The 13,927-nt window shown below is 43.8% G+C and overlaps 1 protein-coding gene across 1 annotated transcript in view; it reads left to right on the forward strand.

Annotated features, from left to right (window-relative positions):
* Positions 1 to 241: 241 nt before the first annotated feature.
* The window catches only part of LOC118880101 (SV2 related protein), an 84,246-nt gene continuing 70,560 nt past the window's right edge, over positions 242 to 13,927 (forward strand). The window contains 1 exon segment of the mRNA XM_036823482.1: positions 242 to 468. Coding sequence (XP_036679377.1) covers positions 434 to 468 — 35 coding nt within the window. The 5' untranslated portion in view covers positions 242 to 433.

Genomic DNA, 13,927 nt, shown 5'->3' on the forward strand with positions numbered 1-13,927 from the left:
ATATTATACCAGTAACAACCTTAATGAATCTCTACAAATAAACATTTAGAGAGGCGTCGTCAAGCAAAGAATGCTCATTGGTACCTAGACAGCCATTTCACAGGCTGGTGTGCCCCACAGGCATCCCAGTAAAACACCACCAGCCACAGACAGCCTGTAAATTCCGCTAACCTGAAGGGCTCTCCCCGCCCCCTCTCCCGCACAGCTAGCTCCGCCCTCCACCTCCTCCTCTCCGCCCACTCTCGCCGCGGCATCCCGGCGGCGGCGGCTTTGTCTCTTGGGCTGGTTCCTGGCGGCTGCCTCCCCGGAACAGCTGCCACCGAGGGAGGAAGCGGCGCGGTCCAGAGCCCTAGTGCTGAAGCCCCCGAGCCCTCGTCATCCACCACCACCATGTAAGGGCCATGAAAAGGGCTCGTCCTGGCGCAGCGCGGACATGGAGGAGGACTTATTCCAGCTAAGGCAGCTGCCGTGAGTATCCTGGGGGCGAGTGAAGGCAGACAGGTTTTCCTTTAAAAAAGGAAAACCTGCAGAGGGGCGTCTCAGCGTGGCTTCCTGAATTTAAAGGGAACTGTTTCAGAGGAGAGAATTAGGCCTGGAGGAGACAAGCCATTTTCCTACCCCATCAGCTCAGCATCTGTATCTCTGACTCAGTTCGATTTTTCAGATCCGTCGGAATCTTATGGGGACCTACCCGTGTTATGTTTTCCCTTATAATGGCTCTCAATCCGAAAGGGATTTTGAGGTCTGTGTTTTAAGAAAGCATTAGCTGCTGTTTTGAAATGCGGACTGAATTGATGAGTCCATGCAATGACATCGGTCCTTTCCAGTCCTTCTCCTGTGCTGTGAAATTCCGAATTTTCCTGCAAGGTCTTTTAGAAGGGAATGATACTGATGTTGCAAACTGGTTTCTAAAAAGCTGGGATTCCTTCCTAGAGAGGAGGCTTCAGCAGAGTCTTGTTGTTTATGAGGTGTGTGAATGAGAGGGCTGTGCATCGTTGCTGAAACCTCTTGCCTTCTTCTGAATGAACGGCTTTTGTAACAGCTAGCTAGAGTGAGACTCACTGTCAACGGCTATCCTTGGGAACTCAGGAATACACTGCTTAGAGGATTGGAATTTTTCAGGGATGCCAAATTTGCTCTGTAAATCTTGGGGGAATACAGTCAAGCAGTGGCAAGTACAGGGAGCTTGTAAAGGGGCTTACAAATTTCTCCTACCACAAGCTGATGGTGATTTGTTAAGCAAATTCCAAGAGTGTGAGATGGGGCATTAAAAAGAACATTAATGGGGGTTTTGTTTTAATTTTTAGAAGCACTAGCCATTTGGATGGTAAAACTAGACACCATTTGGAATTGTTGGAAAGGATACATTGGTTAATATGAGTGTATTTTCTTGACTTAAATGTTTTTTTCTCTCTAAGCCACTGAGGAATTCTCCCAAGTGACTTTTAGCGTGACTGATACAGCTCTCTGAAGCTATAAGTACTGAAGGGTATTGTAGTGTCTGCTTCTCAGTGTAAAATTAATTTTCGTTAAAATTTTTAATTAATTAAATTTTTACTTTTAAGCTTTTATTAATTGATCCTCAAATAGCATATCTTATGTAACACAGCATTATTTCACAAATGCTAAAGGACACTCAGTTATAATATCCAAAGCCGATCTATGAATACATAAAAATGTACATATGTGAGTGCAGATATCTCAAGGAAAACATACCACATTCATTGAAAATAAATATGTTTAAAAATGAACCTATTATCTCTAAATAAAAAATAATTCAGAAACTAAAATATGAAATTTGGTACTCAGAATAAGAATACATATTGGAACTGCAGTTTTACTGGGAGAAATTTTCAAATGCTGTCAGAGCATGTGAACTTTGCAAATTACTCAAACATTCATGTATATTTAATCTAATACATAGACATGATACTAGAATGACAATTCCTTCCTTAATTTAAAAAAGTAAAATTAATAAGAGGTTTTTACTTAAGCTTTAAATTAATTTAGTTTTTATACTAATATATAATATAATATACTAATATAATATATACTAGGGAAAATAAAGTTCAAAAAGAAGCACACACAAAAAAAGTCTCTCTCTTCCCAAACCCCAGTGTTAAGTTTCTTGATTATTTTTCTGATTTTTATACACATAAATACATATAATATCTATTAGAGAGGCCAAATTGTGTGCTGGTTAAGAGCACTGACTCTTGAGAAGACAGACTTGGCTTCCAATCCCGACTGTGCCACTTCCTGGCTGTGTGACTTCGAGCAAGTGACTTAACCTTTCTGAGACCCAGTTTCCTTAGCCATAAAATGGGAATCATAATAGTACTTGATTCAGAGGGTTATGGGGAAGATCAAATGAGATAATGTGTGCTAATCCCTGGCAGATACAAAGAAGTCGCACATATTAACTATTATTATTATGACATCTGAAAAAGAATTTATAAAACAAAATCTGTAGACTCCTTATACTGGACTCCCCCAAAATGTAATCTGCAAACCCCAAAGTACATTTGAATGATGTCAAAATTAGCCCTGAACTATGTTAACCTCCATTTATAAAAAAGAGTAAAAGAAAAGGAACAGCCATGTGAATCTGAGTGGGTTACACATCACGACATAGGTGTTTTTTAAACCACACCCTATATATATTATTCACAGATTGCTGGCAACAGACTGCCTGAGAGCAATATGGGTTTTTAAAAAATCAGAGTGCCTTGTAGAAGGTGGGCAAGCGTGGACCTTGGAACAGGCTCAGTCCCACAGGAGGCCAAGTGTTAATAGATTATAAGCTGCTAGGTAGTTTACAGGGTCAGGGGAGGGGGAAGAGGGATGAGGGTGTCTAAGAAATAGTCCTTTCCTGCACTTAGAGGCACCTTCACACGGCTCTAGGATGGGTCATTGGAGACCACAAACCACCTCTGCCTTTCACCTGCTGTCTACTCAGGCACAGCACCATGTACAGGAGATTCAGAAAGCTGAGATTTTATATCTAGTTCTGCCTTATTGTGAGATCTTATGTAAGTCAGATTTTCCTGGGTCTCTCCTTTCTAGGATGATTTCTTTTTTATTTATTTATTTAGTTAGTTAGTTAGTTAGTTAGTTTTGGCTGTGTTGGGTCTTCGTTTCTGTGCAAGGGCTTTCTCTAGTTGCGGCAAGCGGGGGCCACTCTTCATGACGGTGCGCGGGCCTCTCACTATCGCGGCCTCTCTTGTTGCGGAGCACAGGCTCCAGACGCGCAGGCTCAGTAGTTGTGGATCACGGGCCTAGTTGCTCCGCGGCATGTGGGATCTTCCCAGACCAGGGCTCGAACCCGTGTCCCCTGCATTGGCAGGCAGATTCTCAACCACTCTGCCACCAGGGAAGCCCTAGGATGATTTCTTGAAAGCGAGTTATGCAGACTACATTGATTGATTGATTGATTCATTCTTTCATTCATTCATTCATTCAGTGATTTTCCTGGGTACCATCCTAGGTCAAGGGATTCTACAACCAAATAAGATACATGGTCTTTGCCCTCAAGGAGCTCACAGTCTAGAGCTTCAATGTCCAATACAGTAGCCACTAGCCACATGTGGCTATTTAAATTTAAATTATGTAATTAGTATGTGAAATAATTTTCATGTATAATACACAATATAAAATTTGACTTATAAGTAAAATAAGTGATGTTTGAAAACTCCGTTCCTTAGTTGCATTAGCCACGTTTCAAGTGCTCAGTAGCTACATGTGGCTAGTGGCTGCTGTAGTTGCATTGTGACAGCATGGGTCCAAAACATTTCCGGAACTGCAGGAGGTTCTACTGGACAGCACTGGTTCGATGGGAGAGGCGGATGTTGAACACACAATTGCACAATAATTATGAGAATTGTTTTAAGGGCTACAAAGGACAAGTGCATGATGCAACAAGAGTAGTTCTAGATGGCGGAGGGGAGGGTCAGAGAAGGCTTCCTTGAGGAAGTGACATTGGAGCTGAACCCCCAGACATGTGTAGGAGTCAGCCAGAAAAAGAGATAGGATGGAGCATTTCAAATAGAGGGAATTGTGTGGGGGGAAAGCTCAAAATCAGGCCAGTGGAGCTTCATGAGCAAGTGGCGTGAGGGAAGAATGCAGAGGATGGCAGGGACCCGGCCACACAGGGCCCTGTAGTAAGGACAAGAAATTGGAACTTCATCCTGTGTTTGCTCAATCCACTCTCTCTCCTTTCTTACCAACCCCGTCTTTCAAGATTGAGCTTAAGTCCATCACCTCCATGAACCTTCTGACATCTCCTGGGCTTCAGCAGCAGCAGGGGTAAAAGTGTGGACTCTTGAGTCAGGCAGATCTGGGTTCAAACCCTGGCTCTGCCACTTACCATCTGGGTGGCCTTGGACTAATGACTTCATCTCCCCAAGGTTGGGTGCTCATCGGTAAAGTTGGGATAATGGCGGTATCTGCATGGCAGGGCTGTTGTGAGAATGAGGGAGGTCACCACTGGGAAGCTCCCAGTAGAGTGGCTGGCTCTATGTAAGGGCTTAACCAGTGGTGCTGGTGTTATTTGTCTTCCTGGCTCTGGACTTGTTTCCCTTATCCTCCAGCTTGTTCAGGTAGCAAAGTACCTAGAAGCCATGGTCTCCTTATCAGAATACTAAGAAATGTCCTAATGCCAGCTAATGGAAGCACATGCCCAAACTGGAACACCTGATCTTTCCTGCACTCTGCTCCTCTTTCAGCCTCACCCATACCAGTTGATGGTAACTCTGTCCATCCCATTTGGAGTCAACTTTGACCCCTCTTTCCCTCATATTTCACTTCAATCCATCGGGAGATTCTATTGGTCCTGCCTTTAAGCTACATCTAAACTCCTACCAGGGCTTCCCTGGTGGTGCAGTGGTTGGGAATCTGCCTGCCAATTCAGGGGACACGGGTTCGAGCCCTGGTTTGGGAAGATCCCACATGCCGCGGAGCGACTGGGCCCGTGAGCCACAACTACTGAGCCTGCGCGTCTGGAGCCTGTGCTCCGCAACAAGAGAGGCCGCGATAGTGAGAGGCCCCCGCTTGCCGCAACTAGAGAAAGCCCTTGCACAGAAACGAAGACCCAACACAGCCATAAATAAATAATAAATAAATTTAAACTCCTGCCACTTCTCTGCACCTCTACTGCTAATCCTTGGTTCAAGTCCCCATCATCTCTCACCTGGATTGATTCCAGTGGTCATCTTGCTGGTCTTCCTGCTCCTTCCCTTGTCTCCCTACGGCCCATTCTCAACACAGCAGCCAGAGGGATTCTTTTTTTTTTTTTTTGAAAGCTATTTTTTTTTTTTTTTTTTAGAAATTCACGTTCTTTTATTTATTTATTTATTTATTTATGACTGTGTTGAGTCTTCGTTTCTGTGCGAGGGCTTTCTCTAGTTGCGGCAAGTGGGGACCACTCTTCATCGCGGTGCGCGGGCCTCTCACCATCGCGGCCTCTCTTGTTGTGGAGCACAGGCTCCAGACGCGCAGGCTCAGTAATTGTGGCTCACGGGCCCAGTTGCTCCGTGGCATGTGGGATCTTCCCAGACCAGGGCTCGAACCCGTGTCCCCTGCATTGGCAGGCAGATTCTCAACCACTGCGCCACCAGGGAAGCCCCAGAGGGATTCTTTAAAAGTCAGGTCACATCCCTCCTCTGTTCAAAACCCTCCAGGGCTCCCATCTGACCTTGTCTCTTCTACTCTCCCACCCCCTCATGCAGCCATTCCGTCTCCTTGTTTTGCCTCAAACACACCAGGTAGGCTTCTGCCCCAGGACCCACTGTTCTCTCTGCCTAGAAAACTCTTCTGCAAAGTATCTGCTTCACCTTTGTCAAGTCTCAAATGCCACCATCTCACCAAAGCCTCCCCAGACCACCTCCTTAAAATTTGCAGCCCTCTCTCACAGCCATTAGGATGGCAACTACCAAAAATAAATAAAAATAACAAGTGTTGGTGAGGATGTGGAGAAATTGGAATTCTTACACACTGACTGTTGGTGAGAGTCACAAATGGTACAGCCTCCATGGAAAACAGTACGGTGGTTCCTCAAAAAATTAAAAATAGAATTACCATATGACCCAGCAATTCCACTTCTGGGTATATAGCCACAAAAGAATTGAAAGCAGAGTACTGAGGAGATATTTGTACAGCCAATATCATAGCAGCATTATATGCAATAGCCAAAAGGTGTAAGCAACCCAAGTGTCCCTTCATGGATGGGTGGATAAACAAATGTGGTCTATCCGTACAGTGGAATATTGTTTAGTCTTAAAAAGCAAGGAAATGCTGACACGTGCTACAACGTGGATAAACCTGGAGGACGTTATGCTCAGTGAAATAAGCCAGACACCAAAGGACAACTGGTGTATGATTCCACTATATGAGGTTCCTAAAGTAATCAAATTCATAGAGACATAAAGTAGAATGGCAGTTGCCAGAGGCTGGGGAAGTAGAGTAGGGGGATCTGTGTAGTGGGTACAGAGTTTCAGTTTTACAAGAGGAAAAGAGTTCTGTGGATGGACAGTGGTAATTGTTGTACAACATTGTGAATATAGTTAATACCACTGAACTGTACTCTTTAAAAAAATGGTTAAAATGATCAATGTTATCTTATGTGTATTTTACCATGTTCGAAAAAAATTGCAGCCCGTTTCCCCCATCTTCCAGACCGTGTTCAGCTTTTTCCTTTTTTATAGCACTTATCACCTACTAACATACCATGTAATTTGCTTACTTATTGTTTAGTGTCTGTCTTTACTTACTAGTATGAAAGCTTCACACACGGCGGGGGTCTAATGTATCCCAAGAACGTGGGGCATTGCCTAGATTCCATCTGATACTGGATTTCAGTATAGACCAGGCCAAAGGATTAAATAAGAACTGTATGAATGAAAAAATCAGAAAAATCTGTCCATCATCGTAATCATTCTCCTTGACAGTGGGGGCCACCATTATTAAGTTTTAGCAGCTAAAGCATTGAGTCCCCATGGAAAGATCACACATAGCCTTGTTTCATCCTATTTGCCATTCTGCTTCCCCATCCCTTTCCATTAAATCAGGGAGGTTGAGAGAATGCAGTTTGACTTACTGATTACATGTTCTTTGTGCCCATAAGGATTCATTCTTGGTTCTAGAGAAGGAACTGGAAGCATATTTTGTTTGCTCTAAATGAGGAGACTGGTGTACAGAGACAGGAGCAGAGTAGGCGGCTAAGGCCCACGTGGGACTTCATGTTGGCTCCCATCCCCCTGAGGCTCATCGGGGCAAAAGGAAAGGATTCCTGGCCAAGGAGGAGAGATGGAGTTTCACTGTCACCCACCTCAGGCAAAAAGTAGGGAGTTATTGTAATAGCCTAGGAATCCTCAAGGTTAACCCACCACAGGCTTTTAAAACCTCAAGCTCCATACAACTCAGTAACAAAAAACCAAACAACCCAATCGAAAAATGGGCAGAAGACCTAAACAGACATTCCTCCAAAGAAGACATACAGATGGCCAATAGGCACATGAAAAGATGCTCAGCATTGCTAATTAGTAGAGAAATGCAAATCAAAACTACAATGAGGGGACTTCCCTGGCAGTCCAGTGGTTAAGACTCCGAGCTTCCAATACAGGGGGCGTGGGTTCAATCCCTAGTCGGGGAACTAAGATCCCACATGCTGAGCAGCAAAATAAATAAATAAATAAAAATAAAGATAATACTAAGTTTCTTAGAACAAAACAAAAAAACTACAATGAGGTATCACTTCACACAGTCAGAATGGCCATCATCAAAAAGTCTCCAAATAACAAATGCTGGAGAGGGTGTGGAGAAAAGGGAACCCTCCTACATTGTTGGTAGGAATATACATTGGTGCAGCCACTATGGAGAACAGTATGGAGATTCCTTAAAAAACTAAAAATAGAGTTACCATATGATCCTGCAATCCCACTCCTGGGCATACACCCAGAGAAAAACATAATTCGAAAAGATACATGCACCCCAGTGTTCATTGTAGCACTATTTACAATAGCCAAGACATGGAAACAACTTAAGTGTCCATCGATAGATGAATGGATAAAGAAGATGTGGTGTATATATACAAATTGGAATATTACTCAGGCATTAAAAAGGAATGAAATAATGCCATTTGCAGCAAGGTGGATGGACCTAGAGATTATCATACTAAGCGAAGTAAGTCAGAAGGAGAAAGACAAATACCATGTAATATCACTTATGTGTGGAATCTAAAATATGATAGAAATGAACTTATTTGCAAAACAAAAACAGACTCAGAGACATAGAAAACATACTTACGGTTACCAAAGGGGAAAGGGAGTGGGGGAGGCATAAATTAGGAGTTTGGGATTAGCAGATACACACTACTGTATATGAAATAGATAAACAAGGTCCTACTGTATAGCACAGGGAACTATATTCAATGTCTTGTAGTAAACTGTAATGGAAAAAATATGAAAAAGAATATGTATATATATGTATAACTGAATCACTTTGCTGTACACCAGAAACTAACACAACATTGTAAATCAACTATAGTTCAATTAAAAAAAAAATAAAAAACAACTCTCAGGCTCAAAGCTGCTCACACCTCATCGTTTCAAACACATGCCAGCCAGCTTCACCTCTAGGGAATATGTGTTTCAGTGACTTAAGAGGAACAGTCTGGAGGCCAAAGAAAGAAAATCTCCTTGCAAAGAGGCCATTGCTTAGGTGGTCTTAGGCTTTAGAGAGGGTTGTTCGAGGGCCTACTGACCCTGACAGTGGCTTTACAGCCCAGCCAAGCTCTTCTCTGGGCTGTCTAAAAGAATAACAGATCTGAATGTGAATCATCATGTGATCTTTGGCAATTCATTTAACTTCCCTGAGACATAAGAGGGTGCCTGGGCCACCTTCAAGGGCATTTTTGGCTTTTTAAAAAAAATTTATTTACTTTATTTTATTTTGGCTGCGCCTGGTCTTAGTTGCAGCACACAGGATCTTCGTTGAGGCATGCGGACTTCTTAGTTGTGGCATGCATGCAGGATCTAGTTCCCCGACCAGGGATCAAACCCGGGCCCCCTGCATTGGGAGCGTGGAGTCTTACCCACTGGACCACCAGGGAAGTCCCCATTTTTGGCTTTAAAAGACTGTGATCCTAAGCTCTCTAGATGGATGTGCCTGGTACCATCTGGCTTATGTTGATTATTCTGGTGTCATTATTAAGAGCATCTCTTTCTTAAACATGGGGTTTTTAACCTCAACACTATTCACATTTTAGACCAGATGACACTTTGTCACGAGGGGCTGTCCTAGACATTATAGGATGTTTAGCAGCAACCCTGGCCTCTACCCACAGGATGTCACAACCACTAGCTGCCCCTCCAAGTTGTGACAATCAAAACTGTCTCCAGACATTGCCGGTATCACCTGGGAGACTGAATGGCTGCCCCATTGAGAACCACTGCTTGTTGAATGAAGGAGTGAATAAATAAGTTGCAAAGACAAACTGCCTGGAAAGTTGTCCCCCAGGCTTTCAGTTCCCCCAGTTAGAAGTTACCCATCCCCCCCACTGAGGCCACATCACAGAATGATTAAGTGTGTGGGCTCTCTGCTCAAGTAGACCTGGATTTGAATTCTGACTTTCCTGCTGACTTGGAAGGTAACCTTGGGCAAGTTACTTTTCTTCTCCGGGCCTCAGTTTCATCATCTGTAAAGTGGGGATAGTAATAGTGTCCACCTCACAGGGCATAAGGCACATAAAATACTTAGTGGAGCTCCCAGCACACACATGGTGAGGGCTTAACAAATTTTAACTATTTTATATATATATATATATATATATATATATATTTTTTTTTTTTTTTTTTTTTTTTTTTTTAATTTATTTTTGGCTGTGTTAGGTCTGTCGTTTCTGTGTGAGGGCTTTCTCCAGTTGCAGCAAGCAGGGGCCACTCTTCATCGCGGTGTGCAGGCCTCTCACTGTCGTGGCCTCTCCCGTTGCGGAGCACAGGCTCCAGACGCGCAGGCTCAGTAGTTGTGGCTCACGGGCTTAGTTGCTCCGCGGCATGTGGGATCTTCCCAGACCAGGGCTCGAACCCGTGTCCGCTGTATTGGCAGGCAGATTCTTAACCACTGCGCCACCAGGGAAGCCCTTAACTATTATTTATTTGTGTTCATTGCCTTTTGTCTAGAATATAAGCTATTGGTCCATTATCCAGGGAACAAGCTCAGTGCTATTCAGGTCAATGGGGCGTGGCAGGAAAATACAAAAAAATAAAATCCACAGAGAACTATAGTTTCCATTAATTATAGACTTCTAGACATTCAGGAACGGAAAGGACCTTAAAAGTCATCACTCCAACCCCTTATACCTCGTATTCTCAATTCCACGCAAGAGGGGATCCGAGTAGTGACTTCTAAACATCTGTGGCCACCATCAACATCTTATTAAAATTCAGATTCCTGGGCCCTGGTCTGCAGAGATGCAAAAGCTTTAGGTCTGGAGAATGGCCAGGAATTGGCATTGTAATTGGTTCCCTAGGGGGTACTCTTGTCCTCAGAGAAGAATCTGCTACTGGTTAAGATCATGGGTTCTGGAGCTACTCAGGCCAGGAACCTAGGATACTATATACACTCTAGGGGACTTGGACCAGAACCTCAGTTTACTTGTCTATAAACTGGGGATATTAATAACACCTCCCTCCTAGGGTTGCTGAAGAGATTATATAAGATATACATATGCTAGGGACTTCCCTGGCGGTCCAGTGGTTATGACTCCATGCTTCCAATGGAGGTGGCGTGGGTTCGATCCCTGGTCGGGGAACTGAGGTCCCACATGCCATGGAGCGGCGGCCAAAAAATAAACAACAACAGTGTGATTAAACTAGCCAAGATGACTAAATATAATGCCACAAAAACTCAAGAAAAAGATATATATGCTATCTGTATATTTACTGTATATAAGTATATATAGCATTTAGGCTTGCCCTTGGCATGCTGAGTGTTACATATTAAACATCATTACTCCTGAGTCCATACACGTGGACACCTGCCTTTCCTAGACCACCTTTCGTGAAGGGGAGCCCACTACCATCTAAAGCAGCCTTTTTCATCTCTGGACTTCTCTCCCTGAGAAGCCTCCTTATATTGAGTTGAAATCTGTTTCCCTCTTTATACCCAGCAGTTCAAGCTCTATCCTCAGGGTCCAACTTGAACACACACCTTCTTTCACATACCAGAAGTTCAAATATTGGAAGACAGAGGTTCAGCCCCTGAGAAGACTCTAACCAAATCAGACAGATGAGCGAGTCCCCAGGTCTTATCCTGAAGGAGACAAAGCAAGTCCATTTGCCAGTGACCCTGGCAGTTTCTGCTGCTCCAGGTCCACAGCAGCTAACCCCATTTGTCAGTAGGTTTCAGATTCCAAAGAGGTCCCAGTGTGATGTAGCTGAGTACCTGGGATGGAGCTGAGGGGTGCTGGTCATCAGTTTTGTTGACTGAGTTCCCCAAACATGAGGACACTTGTTATAACTCGGCCCTTTGCTGGTTAGCTTTGCAGATGGGCCTCCCTGTGTGGCTGTTTTCCTCTACTGATTGGAAAAGTGGGGGTCGGGGTGGGGAGGATGAATAATAAAAGCTTCAGCACCCCACTGCCCACCCACCCTGCTGTACCCCCTGGTCCAAGCCACCATCACTTCTCACTCAGCTGACCACACAGTCTCCCTGCTTTCTCTCCCCATCTTTGTGTGTTAATCATGCTTTTTATTTTCTATATTCTGATGTTTTGACATCTTAGGGCCTCAAAGATCCTGGAGGGCACTCCCCTTCCAGGGTTAATCAGTAAATAACTCACCTGCCAGTGTACTTTCTGTGTGCCAACCAAGCAATCCAGAGCCATTAATCCACCTGCCCTAATCACTCCAGAGCCAAATACCAGACAACTGGAGACAGTCCCTATGTTCAGAGCCTGGAGAAATTACTCAGACTAGCCAATCCTCAGCCTGGTGACCCTGCCTCACCTGTTCCTTCCTATGGAAACCACAATAAAGACTCTTGCCCACATTTTCCCCTCACTCTTGCCTCATTATTGACCCTGGTGCTTTCCCATTTGGCTCCCCAGGTGTGGTGTACCCCCTCTTCTTGGAATCTGTGAGTATAACAGAGTCTAATCTTTTCAAAGGCAGTTGTCTCCTGATCTGTTTGCCTTGCCACACCTAAATAATAATAAAACCTATATTTTAGGGACTTCCCTGGTGGTGCAGTGGTTAAAACTGTGCCCTTCCAATGCAGGGGGCGTGGGTTCAATCACTGGTCAGGGAACTAAGATCCCACATGCTGCGGGGCCAATAAATAAATAAATATAAGTGTGACAAAAATTTTTTTTAATAACCTATATTTTAAAACAGTCTCCCCAATCTGTTCCTCCTCTTGTAGAAAAATGTGCCTGAATGATCTTCCCTAAATCAACTCTGATCATCTTCCACTCTGTCACCCCTACTTGAAACCTTTCAATGGCATCCCATTGGTCTTAGGATAACATGAAAAATCCTCCCTGTGGTGTCCAGAGCTCTGTATAATTCAGCCTGTTTTCTCTGACCTCTACTCCTTGGTCCTACCTCTGGGTCTTTGCACTGGCTGTTCTCTCTCCTCCCCTGTCTGTGTGGGACTCTCCTGGTCCTCAGACCTCAGGGAAGTCTATCCTGACTACTCTTCCCTCCAATCATTCTTTATCTTGGCACCCTGTCTGTTTCCCTCTCAAGATTCATTCATTTGCAAATGTATAATGATTTCTTGTTTACTAGTACATTAACCGTCTTCCCAGCTAGGGCATCTACTTCAGGAGGGCAGGTGTATTTTATCTCCTATTGTATCCCAGCCTTCAGCACATAGTCAGCACTCAATAAACTTATTAAAGTACTGAAGGATGATGGTGCCAGGCTCTTTGAGATGTTCTGTTAACTCCTTTAGTCTCCATGGCAACCCTGTGAGATAGGAATTACCATCTCCCTTCTACCAGCAGGAAACTGAGACCCAGAGAAGTAAAGTAACCTAACCTCATAGCTACTGAATGGGGTGGGCAGGCAATTCACACCCAAATCAGTCTGTTTGCAGAGTTGGGCTCGTCTTTCTATGACAATCCCCCTCTCTTCAGACATTAAATGCTACCCTGTAATAGTCATACTTAGGTATAAGCTTCCTTTTCAGTCTGATAGATTCACGAACTCAGGGGATAAATATCCAGAAGCTGAGATGAAAAGAAATCAAGTCTTTACCCTAATCAAGTCTCAGACCCTAATTTAAGGTACTGAGGTGAATTACATGATGGTACAAGTGAGATCTTTGGGTTGACAGCTATTTCCTCAAGCTCTTATCTTCTTTCGATAGCAAAATTATGTAAAACAAATGTTCCCTGCTATTTTGGTAAATTATATGCTATATATACACAACAAATGCCAAGAAATGAGCCAGCTTGTTTCGAAGCCCTCATCTATTTAACATATGCCACTGCTATTTTCTTTTTCTGTCATATTACTTTTTTTTTTCCCTTGGGAAATCTTGGCTCATGTAGCTGATAACTGCTTTCAGGAACCCAGCTGATTCAAAATGTAGTCTGGCTTTCTGAGTATAATTTAATGTCAGAGGTCTCTCTTTACTTTCGTCTTAAAACAAGTAAAGGGCCCTGGCTTCTAGTGAATTGCCAGAGAAGGAATGTGAACACATCCTGGTTTAAAACTCCAGGGAGCTAAGCCATTTTCTCAAAGTCGAATTTCACAAAGGTCAGTGTACTCCACGCTCAAGGCAGAAAGGTGACTTGAACCAAGCTGGGTTAGAGGAAAGCCAATATTGACACCATGCTCCTCAGTTTCCCGTTCATCAATCTCAGTTAATCTTCACGGCGGTCCTGCAAGCCTGTCCTCATCCCATTTCACAGCCGAACGAGTCT

The sequence above is a fragment of the Balaenoptera musculus genome, chromosome 14 (genome assembly GCF_009873245.2).
Source record: "Balaenoptera musculus isolate JJ_BM4_2016_0621 chromosome 14, mBalMus1.pri.v3, whole genome shotgun sequence".
NCBI lineage: Eukaryota > Metazoa > Chordata > Mammalia > Artiodactyla > Balaenopteridae > Balaenoptera > Balaenoptera musculus.